The 27829-nt window shown below is 39.0% G+C and overlaps 1 protein-coding gene across 1 annotated transcript in view; it reads right to left on the minus strand.

The window, feature by feature from the left end:
- Nucleotides 1-1501: 1501 nt before the first annotated feature.
- map3k10 (mitogen-activated protein kinase kinase kinase 10) overlaps nucleotides 1502-27829 on the minus strand; it is a 50055-nt gene continuing 23727 nt past the window's right edge. The window contains exons 2-11 of the mRNA XM_088345459.1: nucleotides 16770-16950; nucleotides 16546-16694; nucleotides 14449-14624; nucleotides 14057-14303; nucleotides 12874-12996; nucleotides 12571-12709; nucleotides 11215-11327; nucleotides 10849-11135; nucleotides 8508-9018; nucleotides 1502-4458 (exon numbers count right to left, since the gene is read on the minus strand). Coding sequence (XP_088201585.1) covers nucleotides 4070-4458; nucleotides 8508-9018; nucleotides 10849-11135; nucleotides 11215-11327; nucleotides 12571-12709; nucleotides 12874-12996; nucleotides 14057-14303; nucleotides 14449-14624; nucleotides 16546-16694; nucleotides 16770-16950 — 2315 coding nt within the window. The 3' untranslated portion in view covers nucleotides 1502-4069. The remainder of the gene's footprint in view (nucleotides 4459-8507; nucleotides 9019-10848; nucleotides 11136-11214; nucleotides 11328-12570; nucleotides 12710-12873; nucleotides 12997-14056; nucleotides 14304-14448; nucleotides 14625-16545; nucleotides 16695-16769; nucleotides 16951-27829) is intronic.

The raw sequence follows: 27829 nt of genomic DNA on the forward strand, positions 1-27829 counted from the left end.
ATTTTCTGATTGTTTTTCTCTGTATTTCTGTCTGTTCCCTTGAAAATTGTTAACTTTGTTTCATGATAAAACAGTCAAACACTACAAAGTTGAAACTTTCATGTCAGTTTTGTTTGTAAATGATGCAATGTTCACAATGTAGTATATAAAAAATTAACATAGCTTTTTATAAAAAAGGCATTGACGCCAACTGCTGGACTAAAGCGGTACTACAGTTACCAGCGTCACAACGAAATTGAATGCACTCTGAGTTGCATTGATTTAACATACTTGGTGGCTCGTATATCACGTGATACAACGAATCGATGATCTTATTAGTTGTCAACGCTTTAATCATCGATTTGAATCGATGAGTCATTTCGTTGTTGCAGCGCTAATTATTATTTTTTTAAATTGACTACAATTGAAACTTATTTTCTCTTACTTTAATTGCTGGTCAATTTAAGCTATTTTGTTTTGTTTTTAATGCATCCACTAATCAGTCAATCATTTTTTTCTCTAATTAAGAGGGTTTGGAACACGGGTTACTAACCTTTTTAAAGCTGAGAGCTACTTTGTTGTTACTAATTAGCGCACAGGGTTTCCATTTAGATATGCATTTTTTTAATAACTTGTGTTTTTACTATGCTATTACCAGTTTTAATATTAGAAGTAGACCAGGGTGATTCTACTACTAGACCATCTTAGTTATTCAAAGATTAGGAGTGATTTCCATTCATCAATTATGGGCGAATTTTAAAAATAATTTTGAAATAATTGATCATATATTCAAAGACACCTTCATTTCTCATGCTAGTTAGAAATCAATTTTCCTAGAAAATCCCAAAGACCCTTAACTGGTGAGTGATGTTAGGATGTGGCCCACGGGCTACTCAGGCGCTCTCAGGGGCACCACGTTGGACACCCCTGATTTAAAAGCACATTTTCAAAAAACAAAAACAATTAATAATTACAGCACCCAGTTTTCTTCTACCAATAATACAATTACCCCAAAAAATATTTCATTGCCAAATAAGTATTTTTTTCATACTTTACTATTTTAAAAAATCACTTTCACTGAAAAACAATCATTGAAAGGGCACCACACTGGTTTAAATATTGCATTGTTAGGGTTTCAGATTATTGCTTCATTACTAGGTTTAGAAAATTTGCAGTAAATCGAAATTAAAATCCAGTTTAAAATTCAGATTTAGGGCCGTACCCATATGTTAAGGTTAAAATTCTGAACCTAAAAACTGGATTATGTTTTTTTTTCACCCCAGCTACGGATTAGAATTTGCTATCCATGAATATGTAATTGTGATTTATTTATATTCAGTCTGACTCGGTCCTCAAATGAACTCTTGATAATGGTACGGCTCCACTCCACTGGACACAAAAGTGCATCAGGCAAAAAGATGAACAAAAAAAAAGATTGAAAACATGACATCATTGCACTCATTGGCGCCGCCTAGACAATATGATGTAGTACTACGCTTCACCATACACTATAAAACCAACACAATGACACTAAAGCATCTTTTTTTTACTTTTATTTATCTGGCAACCAAGCATTCATCACGTGACACGTTTTCCTCATTCTTCACGCCCTTTTATATGTGCTATTAACAAATATATACATGGAAAATTGCATCGTAACAATAATTATTCCCCGTAATAACAATTAATGGAATCATAATAAATAGTCATGAGCACAAAGAGGTCATACCACACATATAACAACACATGCACACACACGCAATCACACGATCAAACACACTGACTTATTTGCAGGGCAGAGTCCAAAGTGATTTGTCAGCTGCAAAGTGGCCCGCCGACAAGACTCCTAAAGTGCCACTGGGACTGGTATTGGGTCGGGGTATCGGGGCAGGTGGGTTGCGGGTTGCAGGGCGGGGGATCCCGAGTGTTTTTGTGAGGTCGGAGTTGTATGTTAGCGTTTGTTTCGAACGCTTTCAATGAAACCGTCTTGGGTTTGTTTATGATTTAAGGGTTGAACTCCAAAATAGTAAAGGGACAATGAACTGGTATTATCCGACTATTAAATCTCACTTTATTGTGTCGTGCAACCAAAAACGAGTGCTAGTAAAACACAAGGAAGAACACATGCCTCAGACACTCAATGTGACAATGTTCTTCATTTTTTGCAAGGCTTTTTGACTTTTGGGATACCCGTAGCAGCAAGATGTCTGACATTGGTGTCAGCTCCCTCTAGCCCATACTAATAGACAGATAGACAGATAGATAGACAGATAGACAGATAGACAGATAGACAGATAGACAGATAGACAGATAGACAGATAGACAGATAGACAGATAGACAGATAGATAGATAGATAGATAGATAGATAGATAGATAGATAGATAGATAGATAGATAGATAGATAGATAGATAGATAGATAGATAGATAGTGTCATGTTTGTCTTCCTACAGATACAATATCATTTTCCATTATCAAAAAATTTTTAAAAAGTGCAAGGGAGCCAATAGGGACTCCAGAGCCCCATGTTGCTGAACCCCGCTCTACTTGAAGCTCTTGATATGCAAAACAAATGCCAATATCTCAACCCAAGAGTATTTATGAGAATGTATATCAGTTTATGTATTTTTGATACACAACACAGCAATATTTAGTGGTCAAATGTTTCACTGCCCCTTTAAACTGTTTTGTATGGCATTACCAGGATTTTTTTTAAAAATCCGCTTTTATTTATTAATTATAAACATTCTTTTTCAGGTGCTGATAATAATGACAGTGATATGAAAATGTGCTGAAATCAAATATGAACTCTAAGATGATCCATCGCCGCTTTATGAGGGAAATTACAATTGTTTTTTTTAAACAAAACGAAAAACTAACAAAAAAGATAAATCCTACAATTCCTACAATTTAATTGCAGCAGTCAAAGGGACATTATATATTACTGAGCACCTCCTAGTGGTAAAAAACGATTTTTTTTTTAAAAAAGCAATCTTGATTTATACAATAAGCAAAAATGGATGAACTACAAAAGAGGTCGAGAAATTTAAATTTAATTGACATCTCAAGTACCTCACAAAGACAGAGCTGAGACAATTGTCTGCTACCTTTGTTACAGGTAAAAAAAATCATGGCAAAAATTGTGGCTTTTAGTTACGTATAGCCTCCGTTATTTGTATTCTTTCTTGTGCCTTTTAGCACTTGTTTTCAGTTGAACTATACAATACAGCGACATCTAGCAGTCAAATATTTAAACAGTGTCTGTTTAAAATGTAAGCCATCTCCAACATTTGATTTTTTTTGATTGAATGTAAATTTGTCCTAATTTTTTTTATTTTTTAAAGTTAAAATATACGATGGTAAACTAACATTTTAAATTGGAAAAATTTTGATTGGGGTAGGAATTTCATTTTCACGTATTGTATTCTTTTTTTGTGTTTTTTAGCACTCGTTTTCAGTTACACTACACAATACAGCAACATCGAGCAGTCAAATATTACACAGTGTCTGTTTAAAATGTAAGTCATCTCCCACATTTGATTTTTTTTTTTAAGTAAATTTTTCCTAATTTAAATTAAAAAAAGTTCCAATGTAAGTTAGTAAAATAACATTTTAAATTAGAAAATAATTGATTAGGGTAGGAATTTCATTTGCACATAGTTTGTATTCTTTTTTGTGTTTTTTTAAGCACTTGTTTTCGGTTACACTACACAAAACAGTGACATCTGGCGGTCCGATAATACACAGTGTCCCTATGAAAGAGACTAAAATAGATTTTCTCCACTCCAATTTAGTGTGGCTTATCCTTTGTTTACCCCTGTTAGACGTGAACGTTTTACACACTTAAAAGCTGCCCATGTATGACATCATAGGAAGGAAGTATATGAATTCTTCTATGATGATGTAACAGGTCTGTTTGAGAAGATGAGACGTCAAAAGTGGATGGACGAACGATTCTCAAGTGGGGACGACACAACTAGAATGCATTGCGAGTGGACATGTCGTCGGAATGGCTTTCTGAGGGGAGTCAATGTTCGTGGTTTCCAGTACGTGTCGTTTTTCAAGACTTCTTTAAAAAAACATGTTGCTTGCTATGTGTACTGCTGCCCGCAGAGAGCAGCAGGTTGCATCTTCCCGCACAGAGGTACTGTGTGGTCCAAACTCTGCCCCTCCACATCCATGTCCATCAGATTGGGCCGCGAGGCGGACGCCGGCCCCATGCGGGCGCCACTGCCACCACCCAACGTGGAGCTCAGGGTGCCGGACAGCGAGCCCTGCCTCCGAGGTTCGGAACGGGCTCGGGGCGGAGCCGGACGTGGACGGGCGGCGAATTCCAGGGTCTTGGGGCGCTCTAAGGGGCTGATGAGGCAGAGGGGGGCCGGCGTGGGCACGGGGGGCGCAGGGGCCTTTCGACGCTGGGGAAGGGGAAAGATGAGCGAGGGGTCCGGCAGGCGAGGAATGTCTAGGGTGTCCAGCACACCTGCAAGCACATAAATGAATACCTTAATTTCTGGACTATGAGCTGCAACTTTTGTCCCACAATTTTAACCCCATGCAAAGATGCAGCTAATGTGTGCCAGAGTCACTTGAGCAGAAGAGTTAAGATTGATACAGTTGGTGTCAAAGAAGACGCAAATCACAACCTTCAATAAAGACCATTGAACAAGCCCGGCAAACATTCGGCCTTCAGGCTGGAGCTGGCCTGTTTGATGACCCCCGCCATAGACTTCTGAGTATGTCAAAAAAAGAAGCAATTCTGTATGTCAATTCTATAAAAAAGTTTTAATGAAGAAAATAAAATCAAGAGCCTGCGCCTAGCACAAAATATAAGTGCAGCAAGGCTTTTAACTAAGAGAAGAACGTTAGATCACATAACCTCAATTTTAGCTAACCTGCATTGGCTCTCTGTCAGCTTAAGATGTGATTTTAAGATTCTGTTGGTGTAAGTGTAAAGCACATTGTAAAGCGCTTTGGGAGGTCTTTATTGACTTGAAAAGCGCTATATAAAATGCAGATCATTTACATTTTACCAAATCATGCATGGGCTTGCTCCCTCATAATGCTACATCCATTGCAACCTGGTCATCCTTCTTTTATATTACACTTAAATTATTCTATGTTTTATTCTTAATTTTATTGTTTGTTAATACAACATCCATTGCAGCCTGGTCCTCCTGGAAGGGGGATTACCTCATGTGAGGTCACTTCTCAAGATTTCTTCCTTTTTCTCATGTTGAGTTTTTTTTAGTTTTTCCTCGCTCTCATGTAGGTTTTAGATCAGCTGATGGTGTAATTATAGTCTGTCGTTTGCAATAGTCTGTGTTCTGTGCGGCGTTTTGAGACTCTTTGTGATTAAGGGGAATACAAAAATTTATGACTTGACTTAAATATATGTAAACTAAATGCGCTCCTCATCCGGTAAGGGGCAGTGTTGAGTTTGTATAGCGTTGCGATCTGGTTCAGGTGTAAAACTGCATTCACTAACTGTTAAATAAACCCGTTAACACAGTCAATGCCAAACACGAACATCCTTTTACCCATTGTTTTGTGAATGAATGTGTTTAGGAAAGATCCCTTGCCGTTCGTGATTATAATATATTGGTGGGTTACTAATGTGTGCTGAGTGATAAAGCATGATACTGAAAAACAAAGCTAAACATTTGACGTTCTTTGAGTGATCTGGACTGCCTCAGAACAGAAAATCTGGATCTGGGCTAAGACGCAAACAGAGAAGAATACATTTAATGTACGGTAATGTGAATGTGCCTTGTTGGTTGGTTGGATCCCTTAACCACTAGGGTTGTAGGGCACCATTTCCTGTGGTGTGTCTTGGGAAAGTACACCCTTGTAGCGACCATCCCTCTCCAGGCCAACATATCTTAGAATAAACTGACCTTCATCCTTGAAAATGTAAAAAGAAAAGCATATGACTCAGCCTTTAAGTCAAAAGCAATCAAGCTTTTGGATGAAGAAGGAAACAGAGTTTCTCCACGTAAACTTTGCATTGATGAACCGCAGCAGTAAGAACTGGAGCTATGTAAATAGTCAAAAAAATCTTTCAGGGTTTATAATAATAAAGAGGTGGCCCAAACTGGATCAAATTCCTACTAGGTGGCCTATGTTTTTTGGCATGTTAGTATTCTGCTATTATGCATTTTTTGCTGTGTTACTGTGGCTCTATGCCTTTTCCCATGGCTGTTTGCCATTATAACTTATAACTCTTTCAGTGTACCGTTTTTCTTTGCAAAAATCTCATGTTTTAATGTGGACACATAAGGCTTATAGTAAGGTGTAAGTTATGTATGTAGAAAATGTTTTTTTCCTTTGAATTTTTTTTGGGTGCACCTTATAGTGTGGAAAAGAAAGTCATTCAAGACATTGGAAAAATAGTTGAAAATACGTTAAAAGGATACAGCGGTTTGGTCTGAGAGAGGTATTTCTCTCGTTGGAAATGTTTTTACTTCGTCGAAAACATGACTTTCGGAGGGGTAAATTGGATAGTACTTTTTCAGACTGATACTGATGTTTAATTCTTTAGCAGCCAATGTTATTAGAGGTAAGATCTTAAGCCCCAGCCTAAGTCCAACCTAAATTTTGTTACAGGTCGGGCCTAAAATGTCAATCATTACGTTTGGGTTGGGCCGGGCTTCTCTCTTGCTGACTTTTAAAAAATAAATATATCCCTATAAAAATGTCACCTCATCACAACAAATACTGTACTAAACTCTTGCGATGTTAATTTAAAAAACACCTTCCTGATTGTCTATTATCGACCTGTCATTGTTCTTCTTTGTCCCTTTCCCGCTCTCTCTCTTAAAGTACCGTGCTTGATTCTTAAGGACATAGTGCTGCTGTGATTAATGGCCCTATTTTCAACGTGCCAAAATGACAGACAGACTTAAAATGTCACCGTCAACTCTTGAAAAAAATCTCACAATGATGGAAACGTGTTGGTTTGTGTAACCTCTGCGGACACAGAAATATAAAAGATGTAAAGGTTTAAACAGTCTTGTTTAACTTAAAATTTTCTACAAAAAATCAGCTTTAATTTGTCTAACATAAAAGACCTCTCTTCTCGATATATATGTGTATGAATATAAAATTTTGGGTTTGCTTCGGGCTCGGTCCTGCAAATTAATTGGTCGGGTTCAAACCGGGTCAGGCTTTAATCCCTGTGGGCCTGGGTTGTATTTGGCTAATATACCAATACTATGGAACAGGGGTCAGCAACCTTTTCGGTGTGAAGTGCCACTTTCAAATTTCCTTATAAATCAGTGTGCCACACCGACTCGCACAATAACTTCATCCAACAGAGCTGTCATTTTACACCAGTCTAAATATACAACACGGATAGACATTGAAATAGTATAACTGAACAATTTTATCTTCCACTATTCTTGTTCGTCAACAAAGTAAAAAATGAATGTGAGCAACATGTGGAAAGGGCTGTAGACATACATGACGTTTTAACCATTCTTCATCAACAATGAACTACAATCAAAAAAGAAGTGATATGGACAGCTACCATACAATAAAATCTTATTTCAGAAACTATCAAAACTTGAAACACACACACACACACACACACATATTAGGACTTTTTATTCAGGAGTAAGAAGTAGGAGAGGATTTTACCTGCCAAAATCTGACTCCCCTGCTAAAATGGACCCTGTTTCAGATACAGACTTGTGACTTCTAGGGTAACCTTCTGTGACATAAATATGTCAGCACAGTGATTTTGAAGAGTTTCAGACGTTTCTCATAATATTACTATTATTAGTAATAATGGTAATAATAAAAACAATCTGGATTTGTCGAACGCCTATTCAGTAACACATCACAAAGAGGAGGTATTCCTCTGTAGTTGGATCCCAAAGCCAAAAAAACCTAATAAGTTTAAATTGTGTCTTACTTTGCAAACAGTATAGGCAGGGAAGTCCGATTTTAAATGAAGAAAAAAAAACCCGATTTGTTTACACCGCGGGATTCAATGCAACCAGGGTTTCATTCACAATAAAAATACATTAAATATGGCTATTATGAAAAAAAGGCTATTTGTAGACAATTGGTTGTAACCGCGGAAATAATAGTGTACATTGATCCGTCTCCGGTGTTGGTGACTTTTGCATCCGCGTTAACAAACGCATTTTGTAGAATATGATCGCTTAATTGTTTTAATAAACGCGTTATTGTTTTAATAAACTTATAATATAGAATACGATCGCTTTTATCGGAAGTGCAGCAGAATGCGCGTTTACGTGAGGGGGGAGCATTTTGCAGGGGAGTCGGATTTAGGCACTACACCGTACCTGGACACAGTGCGTTTTAATGTTACTGCCTTTTCAGACTCGTTTTGAATTCATGTTGTTGTTTCGTCTCGTAATGATATTTAACACTTGAGGTGCGAGGTACAATGCTCTCGAGGCATAATGCGCAAACAGCATGCCAGTGCTGGTACGCGTGTCATAGGTTGCCAACCCCTGCTATAGAAGATCATTTTCTCACCCGCAAAGCTGTAGCTCGGCCTACCTTTGTTGCCTTCGATAACAGCCCCGCCAGGTGGAGGCGGCATGGGCATGCTCCCGTCGGACGGTGTCCTACGGTGCACGAGAGTGTGTGCCCGAGGTCGGATGGCGCCGTCGGACGGGGTGCGGCGGTGGCCCCTGTTGAACGCCATGGCGGCCGACACGTGGGTCGGCGTCAGTGACTGGTTGGGTTCTTTCTTGAAACTCTCAGTCCGGAAGTCCAGCAGCGGATTGAGGGAGGAGCCGGGCGGGGCCGGCGTAGAAGGGTAGTCGTCCAGGTCGGATGGGAGGAGCGATTTGGTCGAGTTGCAGTCAGAAAGCGAGGACAAGGACAAAAGTGTGACGGACGGGGACGGGTCCAGCGAGGGGAGCGCCGAATCGTGGTGGCGGGAGAGAGATAAGGAAAGATTTCGGCTAGGCGGTGACGTGCTGCGGCGAAAACGGCCCGTACGCTGGAAAAGGCTTTCCTTTTTCTTGCGCTGCTCCTCCCTCAGATCCTGCTCGTCCTGGAGCACCTGACGGCAAACACAGTTATAGAAAACTGATCCTGCCATACGTGGGAAATAAACATACAAATAACTAAATACTTACAAAGATATGCTATGTAAATAAATCATGTAATAGCTTGATAAATTACATAAATGCAAATTGGTCATATATTTATGCCTATTCTATTGTATTTTGTCCTGCATTTTTTCGTGTATTTTGTCATTTGATTTAACATGTAGTTTGGCGTGAATTTCATCATTTATTATGTTGTGTATTTTGTCACAACAAAATGTTATTCAAATATAGGAGGTGCTCAATCTGGCTTAGCTTTTCAACCGTTGGTTGATCAGTGATAAACGAATGGTGCACTTGTGGACCAACCCATTAGTGAAAAGCTCAGCCAATTTGACCCGCATCATAATTTGAATAGTTTTGTTGTCACGAAAAACCAGGACAAAATACATGACAAAACAAGTACCTAAATAAATAAATGTAAAAATACTCAACAAAGTACATGACAAAACAAATACTGAAATAGACAAATGACAAAATACGAAACAAAAAGAAGAAAAAAATATATTTACATATACAGTACATGGAGTACAGCGGGTATTGCACAAAACCAATATAAGGGATTAAGCCGGTATTTGTTTATCATTTTGGCAGAAATCAGTTGCATGAAAGCAGGATAAATTAATCACAACTCAGTTACCATCGTGGTTTATTCTCTACGGGTAGCCTGCTTCAGACTAGGCTATAAAACAGGCTAAGATTATCTACAGAGCTACATCAGGCACTTCTATTGCCAGTCAGGTAAAAAAAACGGGTTTTATAGCATTTCCACGGACTTTCTTGATTTGCTGCATTATTCTAATTATCCAGCATTCAAACTTTACATATAAGCATTCAATTTTGTTCACTGTATAATTGGAGAGGGATGGGCCCCACCAGGTTGTACTTGTCCAAGACACACCACAGGAAATGGTGCCCCTACGACCGTAGTGGTGAAGGGATCCAACCAACCAAAATTACAACATTCATTTTATAGTAAAGTCAACTTACATAGTCATTTATATAGTACATGTATTGCTGTGGGGTCCTGTGTTTCAATGCTATGCCAATTAAGAATGCTTGCAGAGCTTTCTATATATGTTATTGCTGCTATTGACTTTTAATATTTTAAAAAGTGACATTGGATAGTGTAAAGACGGTATCAATTAAGTCTTTGACAAAATAATATTATATATATACTCCTGTTCATCTGTTCCTTTGTTAAAGAGCGATACGTTTGTTATCAATAAATGGATATACATTAAAATGAGAATTGTCTTTATTGTCATTGATTACAAAGTAGTGAGCATTGTTTACAATGAGATTGGATGTGGCACTCCAGGATAAAAATGTAATACACGACTTTAAAGGGAAATATAACATTAAAAAGAATGCTAGGATTAATAGGTGAACATTTTCTTAGTAACATTAGCCATGAATTGAACCTAGCCATAATTTAAAGGATTGAACCACCAATAGGACGTGATTTAATCTTACAAAAGAATCTACTTCCACTGCAAAGTGGGAGCCCTACCTTCAATAGCAGTGCTTGTTTGACCTATTTTTACTCATAATTTTTTTCACAAAACGCTCAATTTCCAATGCTTGTATCCTAAATCGATCCTGACAGTCATTTGAAGATACCGTGGACGCGCAATTACCTCAAATATCTACAGCTAGCTTGACATTGCCGCATAATGTCTTACTGACGGCCAGACTTGATCAAGCTGAGTTTTATCAGTTGGTCTGGATTTCTTCATTCCGCTTTTATGCGATACCCCTCAGGTACTGTGTTTATTTTGTACCTGCAATCTGCCCAGCTGTAGCAAGTCTTGTCCCAGGCCGACGGCCGCCAGCATGGAGGCGCATCCCAACAGCAGAAAGTCGCTTTTTTTCCTCTGGCCGCAACGTTTCAGCGAATCCTGGTGGCCGCAACCCTGAATGGAGCTCGCACCGGAAGAGCTTGGCCCGCAGGTAGCTGCGCTGGAACCCGGGGTGCTCCACAGGGACCCGGAGTCGTCGGCCCCGCCGTTGCTGCTGGTTTCGGAGGGCTGCAGGGACCCCGGCGACTCTTCCGACTCACAGCACTCCTCTAATAAGGGGAAAAACGGGATGTCAATGAGTGAGGGAAGCGAGAAGCGGGTGGGGAAAAAATGGTTTCGGTAACCCACCCATTTCACTGAGGCTGGAGAAGCCCACTGTAATGGGTGCGTGCTTGGGGGACTTTCCCAGGTTAGGGGCACTCGACGACCACACTTTGCCGCCCTCACTTAAAGATTTGAGTCTGACAAGAAAAAAAGTGAGTGAGTGAGTGAGTGGGTGAGTGTGAATTTGAGTGTGAGTGTGAGCGTGAGCATGAGCATGAGAGTGAGAGAATATGAACGGGTGTGAGAGCAAAAAGGGGGAGAAAAACAAAGAGAAAAAGAGAAAGAGAAAAAAAGAGGGGAGGATAGAAAGAGACAAAGAAATAAAAATAAAAAGAGAAGTAAAAAGAAAGAAATAGAGAAAGAAAGAGGGGGAATGGAGATAGTGAGAGAGAAAGAAAGAGAACGACTAGGAAAAAAGGAAGAAGAGAAAGACAGAAAGACAGAAAGAAAGAGAGACAGAAGTAAAGAGAATAATGGAAAAGAGAAAGAAAAAAACAAAGAGTAAAAGAAAGTCAAAGAAAGATAGTGAGAAAAGGAAACAAATAAAGAGACAAAGAAAGTAAGAAAAAATGAAAGACAGAAAAAAGGAAAGAAAGCCAGAGAGAAAGAAAGAAATGAAGAAAGATAAACAGAAAGGGAGTAAGAAAGACAGAAAGAAAGAATGGAATTAAAGAAAGAAAGTAGAAACAAAAAAGAGAGCAAGTACTAAGTAAATTGATTAATTAATATTATTTATTTTGAATAAAAAAATAAAAAATGCAATGTTATACATTATATGTATTTAAAAAAAACAAAAACACTAAATTAATTTAAAAAGTAAATTATTAATTGTATTATTTATTAATCATATAAATGACTAAATAAACGCAATAAATTGTATTTATAAAAAAAAAAAAACATTTTATCCGTCCTAAATAAGAAATTTTGATTGCAGTCTACAAAAAATGACAGTATTATAAAGTGTCATAAAATAATCAAAACAATAATATACCTTTCAGAACACACATGTACCTTTACATTTAAAAAATAACATATTGATTAAAAAAAAAAAACCCAGGTTGATTTGTTGTAGGCAAATTAGTCAAAAGAATATATTTGTATATAAATAAAATAAAACAATGTAATTAAAAATAACAGGAAAAAATACAAAACTATAACAAACAATAATAAAAGTCGGATATTTCAACATTAGGCTTTGCCGTAATATTACAAAAGCAATTTTGACAAATGTTAAAAAAATTTTTAACAATGTTTAACACATTTTAACTAATCTAATTTGATTCATTTGGTTATGAGGCCAATTGAACGGACTAGGTAGAAATTCGAAAAGCGTGGAAAAAAAGTTTTTTCCGAACAAAAATACTTCTTTTGTCGGCTTACTTCTCCTCGCCCCCGACGCGCTCCCTTTGGTGGGTTGAGCTTGGCCCCCACGTGCGACCCTTCTTTTTGCCGCCCGACATGTCCTCCTTTTTGCAAACTGCGCTGCGGCCCCACGTCTTGCTGCCGTCACTCGGGGTCACTTTTGCACAAAACGCACACACAAAAAACATTCGACATTCTTAAAACGCGATAACACGGGAAACATTTATTAACATGCGGTGCATTTAGTAACTTTTGCGTTGCCGCTATAATTGGAAAGCACATTCGAAAAAACAGTTTGTCGTTGGAAACACGCAAACTCACATCGTATTGCTCGAAGGCGAGGGATGACGCCGGGGCTGGCGGGGGGCGTGGTGCTTTCACTGCCCTGCGTCTTCCTTTTGTCCACGCTGGGGGAGGCCTGAACGGTGATCTTGTGTTCAAAGCCTTTGAGCAAATAAAGTCACAGAAATAAATAAGTCAAATATATGTGTTTGCATCCTTACAATGGCTTGCTAATATATAAAAAAAATAGCGATTGACGTGGATGGATGGGGTTATGAGTGCACTGCAGAAAAGAGGTCTAAATATAGCGTTAAATAGGGATGGGCAGGCCACCCGCATGATGCAGCAAGGGTAAACCAGTGAAAGCTGTGGGGAGAAAGAGAGAGAGAGAGAGAGAGAGAGAGAGAGAGAGAGATAGCCTTCCTGTGTGGAGTTTGCATGTTCTCCCCATGCTTGTGTGGGTTTCCTCCGGGCACTCTGGTTTCCTCCCACATTCCAAAAACATGCATGTTAGGTTGATTGGCTGGTCCATGTTGTCCCTTGGTGTGAATGAGCGAGTGCGTCGTCTGTCATTGTGGGCCCTGCGAATGGCTGGTAACCAGTTCAGGGTGTCCCCTGCCCACTGCCCAAAGACAATTGGGATGGGCTCCAGCACCCCAATGACCCTACTGAGGATAAGTGGTGCAGTTAATGGATGAATGGAAAACAAATTTTGAAACTTTTTACTTGCTGCTGCCACCTCCTCGCTCACGTCATCATTGCAGCCTTAGTTAGGTAATTCATGATGCCCGTGCAAGTAAGTGCATTTTTTTTAGACTTGGTGAAATAAACTCTTATTTTTTCTTCTTTCTCTGGGTTTGCGTTGGCATTTGAACTCTTCGTGAAGAAGGCATGTTTTTTTATTTCACCATTATCATGCTACATAGAACAAAAAAACAAAACGAAAAACAAGGAGAAGAACATAACGTCCATCTCCAGGAGCACACCCCTTACTCTGCATTCCTCCTACTGAATGTGTTCTACCTCAGGCAACTTTGCTTGAAGTAAAATAAAGGCAGACAGATGAGATGGAAAATAAAGGATAGGGTTTCTTTGAACTCGGTAAGGCCTAGTTAACACATACTTAATCGAGAAAAAATTCTAACTTTCAACTTTTTTAAGGCCACTTAAAACAATGCACCCCAGAAGGCTGTTATGTAGTGTAATACTAAGTGTCACCCACCAGAGGGCAGGCTGATGCTGTTGCCGTCCCTGCAGAGCTTGAGCAGCCTGCTCTTCTTGAAATGTCCCTTCCTCTTCTTGACGCTGGGCTTCTCCTGGTACATTTGGTGGATGATGATGTTGAGCTCACGCTCCACGATGTCAAACTCGCGTTCAGCCAGCTCCTGCTCGCGCCTCCTCAGCTGCTCTTCCTGCTCCCGTTGCTCCTCCGCCGCCCGGGCCAGAGCCTCCTCCCAAGATCTTAACTCCTAGAGAAAGAGTACAGGGGTTTATTTCAGTTTTTTCATACCCATGCTTTTGTTAGCGCCTCTATCGACACTTTCTTCTGCAGGTGATTCCCGATTTCAGAAAATGCCCTAAAGCGCACACTAGGCCAGATGAAGGGATTTGCACCTTCTCTTTGGCCCTTAGTTCGTCAAACATCTGCTGGATCTCCATCCTCCAGTCTTCTTGCAAGGAGTGAAAAGACTCCAAGGGCATCTGGAACATGGCTGACTGCTCGATGGCCTGCAGCCGCCTCTTGATGCTAGTGAATGATGGTCTGCTGTGGGGGATGGGGCTCCAACACTCTGGAACCAAGACAATAGGGAAAACGACATTAACTCAATTTAGGCGAGTTGAAATGGGCTGGTTTTGATAATTTTATCAATGAAAACTATAACTATTATCTTCTGAAAATACTGTATTGAAGACCAAAAATTGAACCAGAACTTGTCTAAAAAGTGAAGTAAACTACATGGCACTAACACGTTTCTGGAAAACAATTACTTTGACAAGATATTTTGTAACTCTACGGTTGTTACTACATGATAAAGGTAAGATTGGGACGAAATAATTCAGCCTGACCCGACTCGAGTCGCGCATATATAAACCGGAACTCGCCTGAACCCGACAAATGAACTTGATTTGATAAAAGAGCCCGACTGGCGAGAGGGAAGCCTGACAGGCCCGAATTGATGATTGAGCCCGAATTACGGGCCGGGTTTGGGTCGGGCCCAAGATCTTACCTCCATTACATGGTGCTTAACTGCATTATGCATGACACTCATTTTACTGTATGCAGATAATGAATTGCAGTGTCCACTGTCCTCTGAGTCCTGGATACTTCTGCGTCACTTACATGGTTACATACAAACCTTGCTCCGCTAGTAAAATCATTTTAAGGGTTGGCATGTTGATATTTACATACTAAGTACATACCTGTCAACCTGTACGGTTTTGCCGTACAAAGTAAATTTTTTATGCATTTTAAGACGAGTACAACATACAAGGAAATCTGTACGGAAAAACGCAAATATGTCAACGATGGGTACACCGACCGTCACAAAACGGCAAATCAATTAAGTCAAAGGAGTTCGCCGCGGAAGCCTCTATCTCGGTATGTTTTTTTTCGTTGCAAACAAAGCGAGCGGTTTGATGCTACTGTGCGCATTCGTCTGCCACCTGGGGATTTCCCATCATGCATCAAAAATAAAAAGGTGTATGATTATTTTGTATTTTGTACGGGAAAATACGACAGTTTGTAAGGGCATGGAGCCGTGGAGGTTGACAGGTATGCAAGTACAGCTGAATACAGTTGTGGTGGTGCAGTCTCAAGCACGGAGTATGAGAATGCTGAATTTATCCTCATGGAGGTATCTTCCCTACCGGATATACTCGCATACAAGCCGAATTTAGAACTACAAAATAAAATAGAAATCAATTGAAATGGAAATCAAATCAGGGGGTCAGTTCATATGCACATTTTTGATGGGGTGTCACCAGAAGAGAATGGTAGGCTGTGTGTGGGAAAGGGGGCGTGGTTTATACAGGACGAACGAACCAATGGGCAAATCAATGTGGCAAACCTAGGCACAGAATTCACGAAAAAAGTCTGCTAAATTTTGCTCTTTTTATTTGTTAGGTTATGTTTTTAATACACCATCACCGGACAACAAAAAGAAAATATCTTGTACAGTATACAGAAATGGAGAAGGAAATGTTCAAGTAGTTTGAAGCCTAAAGACAAATGGGATAGGAAGTGTCTTGGCTAAGTGTTTTTTTCAAGCTCACACAATTGCACAGGCCAAGAAATATAAAGGGTTCACTGCTTCCACAGGTTGGTGTAAATATTTTCTTTGATTTGTTTTATTTTGTGGCTGTTTGAAAGCAGTTTTCAGTGGGCTGCTTCTTTGCGTGTACAGTGCCGTGGAATAGTATTTGCCCCTTCCTGATTTGTGTGTTTTTTGCATATTTATCACTGGCAAAGGTTTTAGATCGTCAAACCAGTTAAAAAATATCTCACAGAGACAGCTCAAAGAAATACAAATGCACGTTTGAAATGTTTTTCGTAAGTCGAATGGTCGTAAGTAGGGGAGCGTCTGTACTCAGATTAATCAATATTTATTTACCCCTGGCACTGTCCCTCTACCAAATATTTTACACACCAAGCAGCCAACCAATCAAAAGATTGACCCACTCCTTGTATGTAAGGTACATTCAAGAGTTTACCTGCTAACAGCTGAGCGAAAGGTTCAGGGCACGTGGAAGGAACAGGAAGCGTTAGTTTGTTCATGGCCACGCCGTAAGCGACGGCCAACGCGTCAATCTCTCTGTAGGGAACCTCGCCGGTGAGAAGCTCCCACAGCAGCACGCCAAAGCTGTGACCACAAAGATCATAAAACTCGAACCATGTAAAAAAAAAAAGGATAGCGGAGCGCGGCTTTCAATCTCACCTCCACACGTCACTACTTTTGGAGAAGAGGGACAACTTGATGACCTCGGGTGCCATCCACGCGTACGTGCCCGCTGCGCTCATCTTGGTGGTCTGGTGCCACTCTCGCGCCAAACCGAAGTCGGTGATCTTCAAAGTCTTGCCGCCGAGGTCATCGCGCTCTATCGATTCCTGGATAAGGACTGAACAAGGAGGAAAGCGAAAGAAGTTATACACAATCCGAAGACAGTACAAGAACTGTTTTACTGAATTCTGCTTTTGCAAACACGATGAGTAATATGTTTATTCTGTTTTTAACAATAGACACCTGCAAAGGAGCGTTTATTGAGACACCAGTTCTGTATTTTGACTGTTATTGTCCATTGTTGTTTGTTGTTTTGACTATTATGCACTGATTACATCATTGTCACTACCGACCATTCAGATTGCTGTTCTAGGACTTCCACACCCTTTAGGGTGGATCTGCTTTTTAAACCTAGAAGAGCTAATAAAAGGAAAGAACTCAAGAGAGGGCTTTTAGAACAGGTTGGAAGTTGTGATCTCCTTTTCTGTTCTCCTTGAAAGTTCAAAATTCATTGTTGTCTTCTCTCTTTAAACTATTTATCCATCCATCTACCTTGGTCATATCCCTCAAGAGGGGTGACCGAAAGCAAGACAACACATACAATAACAAAGAAAATAAAAGGGAAAAATAATGGCAATAAAACCCACACAAAAATTTTTGGACCATGGCTAACCCAATTGCCCAAACACCCAAACAAGTTAGGCACCTCGGCACCTAAGTTGGTCATGCTTTCGTCCCTCCAGATGAAATGGGACACCAGAAAGCGGCCATGTCACTCGGGTCAGGGTGACACAACACACTCTTTGTTCAACAGCAGGGCCCGACAGCTTTCACTGGTTTACCCCTGCCACATCATACGGGTGCCCAGCCCATCCTTAAGAACGCGTCCACAATCCCACTATCCTTTCACAACACCTCTCCACTCCTTTCTATCACCAGCAAGAATTCTAGCTTCCATTATATTTAGACCTCTTTCCTGCAGTGCACTCATAACACCATTCATCCACGTCAATCGCGGATTTCCTCTTGGTCTCCCTCCATTGACTTCTGCTCTGTAGATCCTCTTCAACATTCGCTCCTCATCCATCCTCCCCATGTGTCCAAACCAACCGAGTACTCTCTTATCAACACGCTTGCTCAGTTCCACGACTACTCCAGTTCTGTCTCTCACAATTTCATCTATCAATCTATCCAATCTTGTCACTCCTAACATAGTCCTCAAACACTTAATCTCAAAAACATTCAATTTCCTTCTTAAATCTGCGTTCAGGCTCCAAGTCTCTGCACCATACAACACAGTCGGCACAATCACACACTCATACAGTCCCCTCTTAACATCCATACTCATACTCTTGTTGTTCATCACTCTCCTCAGAGCACCCAAAACCTTGCTTCCTCGATTCACTCTGTGCAATACCTCGCACTTCATTCCACCAACTGCAGCCACATCACAATCCAAGTACCTAAAGCTTTCAACTTCTTCCAGCACCTGTCCATGCAACCTGATTTCTACCGCCATGCCCACTCCATCACGTGAACAGTTCATCACCTTACTCTTACCAACATTGACACATAACTTACGCCTATCACATACTCTTCCAAACTCCGTTACCAACCTTCTCAATGTTTCCTCAGAATCAGCCACAAGCGCTGTGTCATCTGCAAACAACAACTGACTTACCTGCCACACTGTTCCACTGTTGTCCATCATCTCTACACCTCTGCCAAATACTCTTGCATTCACCTCTCTCACCACACCATCCAGGTACACATTAAACAGCCATGGTGACATCACACCCCCCTGTCTCACACCAGTCGACACAGGGAACCACTCACTTGTCTCACTCCCTACTCTTACACATGCTCTGCTGTTCATATAAAAACTTTTTAAAACTTTTTAAACTACGTAATTGTAATAAACATGATTTTTTTCAATAGTGTTGAATGGTTTTAGAAAATTCAGAGAAAAACATTTACAATGTTTTTGCAGGTGGGACAGGTACTACACCAAACAACAAAAAAATTGTTTACATTATTAACATTCTGACGGCCCACTGCACTGTCAACAAACAAATACTTGTCTGTACAATGTCACCAGCCACTAAAATATGCCACATATCATTGAAAAGCTTAAATTCATTGGATTTAATATATGCTGGCCATTTTATAATGAAGTCATCACGGAAATATCAAGATCAGTCTGAAACAAGATACCCGAAAACTATAAAGCAGGCGTAATTCAACATTTACGTCCCCTTACTCTGGATGAACTGCAGAGGTCTACAGCTGAAGTGGGAGAATCTGTCCATAGGACAACAATCAGTCATATACTGCACAAATCTGGCCTTTATGGAAGAGTAGCAAGAAGGAAGCCATTTCTTAAAGATATCCATAAAAAGTGTTGTTTAAAGTTTGCCAAAAGCCACCCGGGAGACACACCAAACATGTGGAAGAAGGTGCTCTGGTCAGTTGAGACCAAAATCGAACTTTTTGGCAACAATGGAAGACGTTCTGTTTGGCGTAAAAGCAGCACAGCTCATCACCCTCAACACACCATCCCCACAGTCAAACATGGTGGTGGCAGCAGCATGGTTTGGGCCTGCTTTTCTTCATCAGGGACAAGGAAGATGGTTAAAATTGATGGAAAGATGGATGGAGCCAAATACAGGACCATTCTGGAAGAAAACCTGATGGAGTCCGCAAAAGACCTGAGACTGGTACGGAGATTTTTCTTCCAACAAGACAATAATACAAAACATAAAACAAAAGCTACAATCGAATGGTTCACCAAAAAAACATATCAAGGTGTTAGAATGGCCAAGTCAAAGTCCAGACCTAAATCTAATTGAGAATCTGTGGGAAGAACTGAAAACCGCTGTTCACAAACGCTTTCCATCCAACCTCACTGAGCTCGAGCTGTTTTGCTAGGAGGAATGGGCAATAATATCAGTTTCTTTATGTGCAAAACTGATGGAGACATAACCCAGGCGACTTGCAGCTGTAATCGCAGCAAAAGGTGGCGCTACAAAGTATTAACTCAATGGGGCTGAATAATTTTGCACACTCACTTTTTTGTTTTTTATTTGTTAAAAAAGTTTAAATAGCCAATAAAGTGTGTTCCGCTTCATGATTGTGCCCCACTTATTGTTGATTCTTCACAAGAAATTACAGGTTCTTATCTTGATGTTTGAAGTCTGAAATGTGGCAAAAGGTCACAATGTTCAAGGGGGGGCAATTAGTTTCGCAAGCCACTGTATACAGTATATTACCCTACATTCACCTATGAAGTCTTTGAAACAAAGCCCATACATTGATCAATTTATCCTTTTAGACATAAATCATATTTTAAGCATGCTGTACATAGAGAACAGATTATGAACACATAGACATTTCTTTTGAAAATCTAGCAAATAATTAACTACTACAAAAAAACAAATTAATTGAGAAACTATGATTTAAAAAAAAAAAAAAAATACACTGCCAGCAAACATCTCAGTCTACCCCCTTTGAACAAAATTTAACTCATTTTCTGGAAGTATATACATACAAATAAAGAGAATAATCTTTTAGCCTGCAGTATATACTTTTGCTAGGTTAAAGGAATATTTTCAACCAAGGTTACAGAAATATACTTAAAATAACAATATAGTAAAAAAAATTTGCTAGTTTTAAGAAATATTTTTAACAAAAAATAGTAAAAATAAAATAAAATATGCAAAATTGTAGACATTTTTTCTATTTTTAGGAAAAATGTTAAGCAATATTAGAAAAAAATAAAATAATACAAGCAAAACAATCAAACAATAATCTAATAGATGCGACAATTTTGCTCATTTTGGTGTAAATGTTCTCATTGTACTAGAAAAATAGGTAAATATATCTAAGAATGAAAAGAAATAAACTTTGCACCAGCGAGAAATTTCTGCCAACAGGTAAGCTTTTGGAAATGTCTTTGGCCTACTTTAGGCCCCCTAAAAATATCTTACAAAAAAAAAAAACTCATGTCATAAATAAAAAGCAAAGAACTAAACATTTGTAGCTTCATAGAAATCACGCTAAACATTATGGTGTGTGTTTCTTTGCCAGGAAGCAGTATAAACAAAATAATTTTTACACAAGGAGAGACTTGGAAATATGAGCTTCTCTTCACAGAGAATAAAGAATATGTGCCTTTTAGAACAGTTGTCCTTTCAGTCTACATGTGTTGCCCAACATTTTTGTTCAAATATTCTTTGTTTAAGGCCTATAACATAAATTATTGACCAGCCTGTCTTTGATACTTTCAGACCTGTCAAGTTTTACATTTTCCCTGTATTTTATATGTTTTCAATTATTACGAATTGTGTATGGCATATAGCAATTCGTCCATCTATCCATCTTCTTCACCGTTTATCCTCAGTAGGGTCGTAAGGCCATTCCAGCTGTTTTTTGGCAGGGGGCAAAAGACACCCTAAACTGGTTGCCAGTCAGTCGCAGGGCACACAGAGACAGACAACTCACTCAGTCACACCTAGGGACAATTTGGAGCGGCCAATTAACCTGACATGCATGTTTTTGGACTATTGGAGGAAACCGGAGTGCCCGGAGGAAACCCACCCAGGCATGGGAAGAACATGCAAACTCTACCCGGGTAGGCTGCAGTAGCCGGGATTGAACTTAACCACCGAGCCGCCATGCTGCCTAAGAACCCAAAGCCTCGGTTCATTTTTTTTAGTTGTAAGAGGATTCAAACCAGGGTCATGGTAGTAAAAGCACCAAATACTTACCACTGTAGCAATTTGTGCACGGGAAAAAAAATGGAAAAAGACCACTCTTGTTTTGCCCGTTTCGGCTCTTATCCAGATCATCTCGGCCTCTGTTATCAGATGGCAACGTCATCGTAGATGGCTAATATTGTCGTGGCACACTAGCAAATCTTATCCTATAAAACATTAAATTTACTGCATGTGGACGAATAACTAAAAAAAATGCTGACAACATTTTTGTGTTGTTTGTTTGGTAAATAAAATGAAATGGTTCACACAAATCCTCTGTTTATATTCTACATAGTCTTTGTTGCTCTGGGTAAATAGGTGCTGTGTTGTGTTTTTAAGGTTTATTATCCATAAGGTGAATTGTAATCATTAATAAGGGGAGCAATGGGTGGAGGTTGACAAGTATGCAAATTGCGTTAATCGCTAGAATGAATATATAGTTTTTGTAGTTTCGAAAATATTGTATGTATTTACTGTACACTACAAAGACTTCCTTCTTTTACGCTTGCGAGCAAGTTATGGAAATGTTTGTAGTCTACACTGTTGGCGAGTACTTAGAGCTAGGTGGAGACTGGCTTTTCGCTCTCACTCTTATCTTCTGGCTTATGCAAAGGGTGGCAAAGCCTCTCACTCTCTTTCTCTCTCACACACAAATAGCAGAGTCATTGTTGACATACACTCGCTCTCCTCAACACACACACTGCAAAGCCTTTACCTTGGTAAAAGGTGTGCCTCTCTGTCTACAAGCCCTCGGAGAAACCTGTTCTCGGTTTTCAGTCAATTGAATACCAGATAGTGACTCATAAAAGAATATGCTGCATGATAAATTAATGTTTTGCAATGTGCACTTTGTCATTCATTCAGATGTATTTAAGAAGAAAAAGGAGGGTTTTTTTTCCCAACTTTTTCCTATTTGAGTCTTTTGACCGACTATGTAAATCATCAGCCAGGCACCAAGCGAAAGCTCATTTATTAATAACAAGTCCCACCGTCACTCTTTCAGTTTCACGCTGCAGACAGCTGATCTCCTCCTCTGAGACTTTTTCTGATTGGACGCAAGCGAGACGCGTTTGCATGTTTGCGAAGGTGTGTCCACCTGCCCCCACCCCCTATGTTTCATTTTTGAAGGCTACAGAAAATTTAGTTCGGTAACTATACAGGCATAGGGCATATCAAAAGAAACATTCAACCCTATTCTGTCATTGGAAAAAAGGACGTTTCTAGCTTTTACCATTGTTTAATATACAACTGTTGAATATTGCCAAGTTTCTTGAAAATACTCGTTTCAAAGAAAACCTCTGAGAAAAATGACTATGTGAAAGGATGCATTTCAAGCAGAACTTACACTTTAGTGTTTTTCATTTGTGATACCTCCAATATATAAACAATGCTATCCATAAACACAAGGGCACTTTGCTTGCAAAATAACATTTTAGGGGAAGAACACGGAACTTATGCATGAACAATGCATGAACATTGCAAGAACTTTTCAGCGCCTGATGTTTCCCGTAAAATGATCGCACAATTTTGGTCACTCTGGGGCAGCCCTCACACTCGCAGTTTCTAGATACAGGAAGCAAGCAAGCTAGTACAGGCTTCCTTAATGTGTGGACAAAGATCTGGTCAGAGCCACTCCAGCCATTAATGGTGATCTATCATACTGAAACCATTCCCAGAGGTTTGCTAGTTACAGATGAGGAGCGGCAAACCCTTTTTAATAATTTTATTTTTACGTTTTGGCACTCAGACACAATAACGCATTAATACGTGATGGCATATATACAAATGAGTTAATACCAAAGCGCTAACTGCTACGTTGGCTTGAGCCAGCAGCCCACAAAGTGGCAGACGTTAGCAAAACACGCCACAGAATGGTTTTGTCTTCTTCAACATTAACGATATCATGGCAACATTCTGTAAATGTTTATTATTTTACTACACAGCTACTGTGAGCTGTCGGTTTGAGCATAATTTATGATGTACATATAAAAAGACTGTATGTATATTTGCACATCTGTTTGATCTGCTAAACTGTACTTTATCAGAAATGCTACGGGAAGAGGTTCTTAAAAGCTATTTAAATATTTTCAGTTTATAACTAATGGTCTATTTTTGTCATCAAATAGAATGCATTAAAAAAAAAAGAATATTCCCTAGTTGCGGTTCATGAATAGAGAGACTCCAAAACAATTCAATCCCGTTTTGACATAACCATTAGCCCACTATACTCTTTTTTTTCTTACCCATTCCTGGACAATGAACCCTAACTAAATGTTGCGAAATACAACTGAGTGACTGGTTAAACAGCACGCAAGTCATCAGTGGCACACATGCTGAGTCGGTGCCTCAATATCCATTAACACATTACTCAATGGCCCCCGCACACCTAACAAAGGAACATTGATTACCATCAGTAAGAATAGTGGAAATCATCAAGCGTGGGGGTTGAATGTTTTCGTAAAATGTCTTTGAGGGGTTAATTTAATTTCCAACCCAAACGGTTCTGAGTGTGTTTGGTTCTGAATTCATTAAAAGTAATTAAACAAAATTGCGTCATTATCGACTCAATTAGAATTCTAACGTGTCCGCACTTTTGAGTGTGTTATTTTTTACTTTTACTGCTTGCATTTAGGAGTATCGGCTCACTCTTACATGCTTGATCAGATTAAAAGGCCAACAGCAGCATTTTGGGTAAAGGTAAGATGTTGAAAGTGGATGTTCACGAAAATGATATTTAGCCCACAGTAACAACCTGATTTCTGGGGAAAAGCTAAGATTGGTCAATTATTAGCTGAAGCTTGAGCAATATCAATGTCATTGTCCTTCAATTCTCACAATGGCCCCCCTCTGATGGCTATTTCTTCTTAACTCATTTACAGTAAACCCTTGTTTTTTGCAAGGTTTACGTTCCATAAAAACTCCCTTGATAGTCTAAACTTGCAAAGTAGAAACCTTCATTTATTTATTCATTTATCTATTACTCAGAACAAACCCAAATTACTAAGAACAAATCCAAATTACAGAGTCCAGTATTTGTTTCACAAATAAAAGTACTGTACTTCATAAACTTTTCTTTAAAATAACTTCTGCGCTGTCTATCATTTTTCAATAATCGTGTCATTTTACTACACAATTGAATAGATTAAGATCATGATCCACTTTAATTGACATGATACTTTGCCGACATCAGGTGGACGTTATGAAAACTCTATTTATCTTCTGATTCTGTTCTACAGAAACAAAATATTTTTCGATTATCAAATGGTTTTGAAATAGCGCCAGTGAGCCACTTAGGAGCACCAAAAAGAGCCGTATGTAGCGCCATAGCAATTTTAGCGGGTTGAGAAGTCCAACTTTGTTGGCGATAGAAACCATGTTTCTCTTCCTGCTTTTGTGCACGATTAAAATCCGCAAATTAGCAAAATAATGATAAATAAACCTCGATACAGCAAGGAATTTCTGTACATCCAACACAAAATGCCTTGTTTTGACTGGTGGATGGCCATACAACAATTAGATTTAGAATTAAAATTGCCTTTGTTGTCATTGATATCAACGTTGTAAAACACTGTATGCAACGAGATTGGACATGGCACTCCAGGGTAAAACATGTTATATAAAGACTTTGAAGAGAAATTAAATACAAGACCTTCTGGATGAATAGGCCCAAAAACAAAAATAATTACACCAGAGTGCTTAGAAAAACTGGGCTATGTTATAATAATAGTAATTCAGTGAAGAATAGTGCCTTGTGACAACAATGCAATAAAAATAAGTGAAATAATATTTAGCAGCAGCAATTGATTGAGAAATGCTTTAGTTTGACTTTTGATTTAAGTAAGCTATAAAACCTGCTTTGGTAAAAATCTTTAACTGGATTTAAATATGGTGCCAATTTCCTATCCAATTCAGACTCTTAAGTATTCAACCCTCTTTTTAGGAAAGAAGAATTTTGTATATTATGGGCCTTAAATACAATTTGTAGACTTGTGAATGTTATGCTGTCGTAAAAAAAGTTTTGAAACATTGAAAATGTGTCATCTTTCAAAAAAAAACTACAAAAAGTACTGTGAAACTTTACATATATTATGTGTGTGCCAGGGAAGGACATGTCAAACAACTTCTCACATTGTTTTGGTTGAAGCGCTGTGTCATCACTTTGTTGTTATGGTAACAAGGGCGGAGGTCACAATGGCTAAATTAGCGGGCGTGTCAGGAAAAAAATACACAAACGTTGTTTCTATTCTATTATTTTATGTCATAGGACAGGAGTCATCAACGTGGTGATCGAGAAGAGCAGGTTTTCTCTTAAAGAGATACCCAAATTCTAAAAGATACAAAATTTGAGAAAATAATACATGGTATTGTTTCGCAAAATATCTATATATATATACAGTATATGTCATTGGTATATTCCAAATATTTTCCAAAATAATGCATTTTTAAAAGAGTCTTTGACTTCCTGAGCTCTGACGTCATGTGAAGAACACCAGCACCTTAGCAAGCCAGTCACCATATTGGTTTACATGTTAATTAGTCCAAAAGGTTTTGAGTTTTTGAGACAAAGTTTGATAGTTTTTGTGGAGAACGCCTAGGTGTCGTGTCGCAGGTGGGTACAGCAATAGTACAACAAATAGCGAGCAGCCAAAATGGGACACAGCAGGTGAGACAGCTGCTAAAAATGGCTATAATAATTGCAAGACACGCTGTCACAAGGAAAAGTCACAATCACATACCTAAAAGGAGGCAAAGGCAAAAAAGGAGCACACACTGTACATGACAGCAGGTAAACTTTCCCCAAGCAACTTGGAAAAAACATGTCCCTCAGCAACATGATAAGTAAAGTTGCAATTACTCCAAGCATTTGCTGATTACTACAATCGACGTCTGTTTTTTAACGCAACCCGCGTTACTTCCGGTTAGTTGTTGACTAAGCCTACTTTAACCCAACTTCTAACAATTGCAACTTTGTTATAACATAAAAATAATATATTAACAACAAAGTGAAAACATTATATCATTTTAAAAGTCCATAACAAACTGCTAGCCCAGGGGCTGGGAACCTTTTTGACCAAAAGAGCTATAAAACCAAAAATATTTTGATTATTTTTGAGAGAGCTACACCATATATTTTAAGACAGACTACAACAAAACCTCCAAACCTGATCTCCATTTTATTTCACTGTGTGACGTTAAATGATCTGATACAATTTATGAAATACTGTAATAATTATGCCAGGGACTGTGTCCCATATTAATGTAAATATACCACTTAAAATTGGTCTCCCTCCCTACTTAAGAGTGTTGAGGCTCATTTTTGTCCTAGATAGTGTTTTCAAAACAAGGTGCAAGCAGTTATTTTGTAAAAACGTTACAAAATACTGTAATCGAGGACACCAACACAAAAAGTGAAAAAGTTGTTTTGGTAAAAAAAATTGACATTTTTAATGCTGTGAAAAAAATTGGTAACAATTAAGCATACATACAGCATAACCATGATTTCTAGTGCACCCACTAGTGCGGCGGTCAGCAACCTGCGGTTCTAAAGCCACATGTGGCTCTTAAGCACTGCACTCGTGGTTCCCTAGATCTTTTTCAAAAATGTTGAAAATGGAAAATATTTTATTTTTTGTAATTTTGTGTTTTTGGTAAGAGGACAAATACGGCACAAATATTGTTAACATTTTCAAATGCTTAAAAAAATAGAATAAATATTAAATGGCTAGCTTTTCAGTATTAATCCCATTTTCGTTTTAATTGAAAATTGCGTTTGTATAGGGATTTAGAGTTTTTGCAGCTACAGGCACATTTGTTGTTTTTTTTTTCCTTCACTTGTGAGTGCGCCTTGGCTAACAGGGGGGCAATATCAGATATTTTCAATGTACATCGATACAATGTAATACAAAACTGTTTTTGAGGCTGATAGCAGACATAGCAAGCCTGTAACCCCGTTATAAAAGAGAATATTTAAAAAACAATCTCTGTCTTTGTGTAATGCAGCCTCAATAGTGATTAAATTTCTTAAAATTGCATAATAATGCAAGGACAATGGTGCTAGTTTTGCTAGCCTACTACAGTGGAACCTCGGTTTTCGAACGCCTCTCAGTTCGGACAAATCGGTGTTCGACCAAAAATTTCGAGAAATTCTTGCTTCGCTGTTCGGTCAAAAAATCGGAGTTCGAACGCCGGTACGCTAGGGTGCTGAGCGGCGTACGGGTGTTTTAGCCCCTAATTATGCCTCCG

Source organism: Urocampus carinirostris, chromosome 10 (assembly GCF_059441175.1).
Source record: "Urocampus carinirostris isolate Australia breed hairy pipefish chromosome 10, RoL_Ucar_1.0, whole genome shotgun sequence".
Taxonomy (NCBI): Eukaryota; Metazoa; Chordata; class Actinopteri; order Syngnathiformes; family Syngnathidae; genus Urocampus; species Urocampus carinirostris.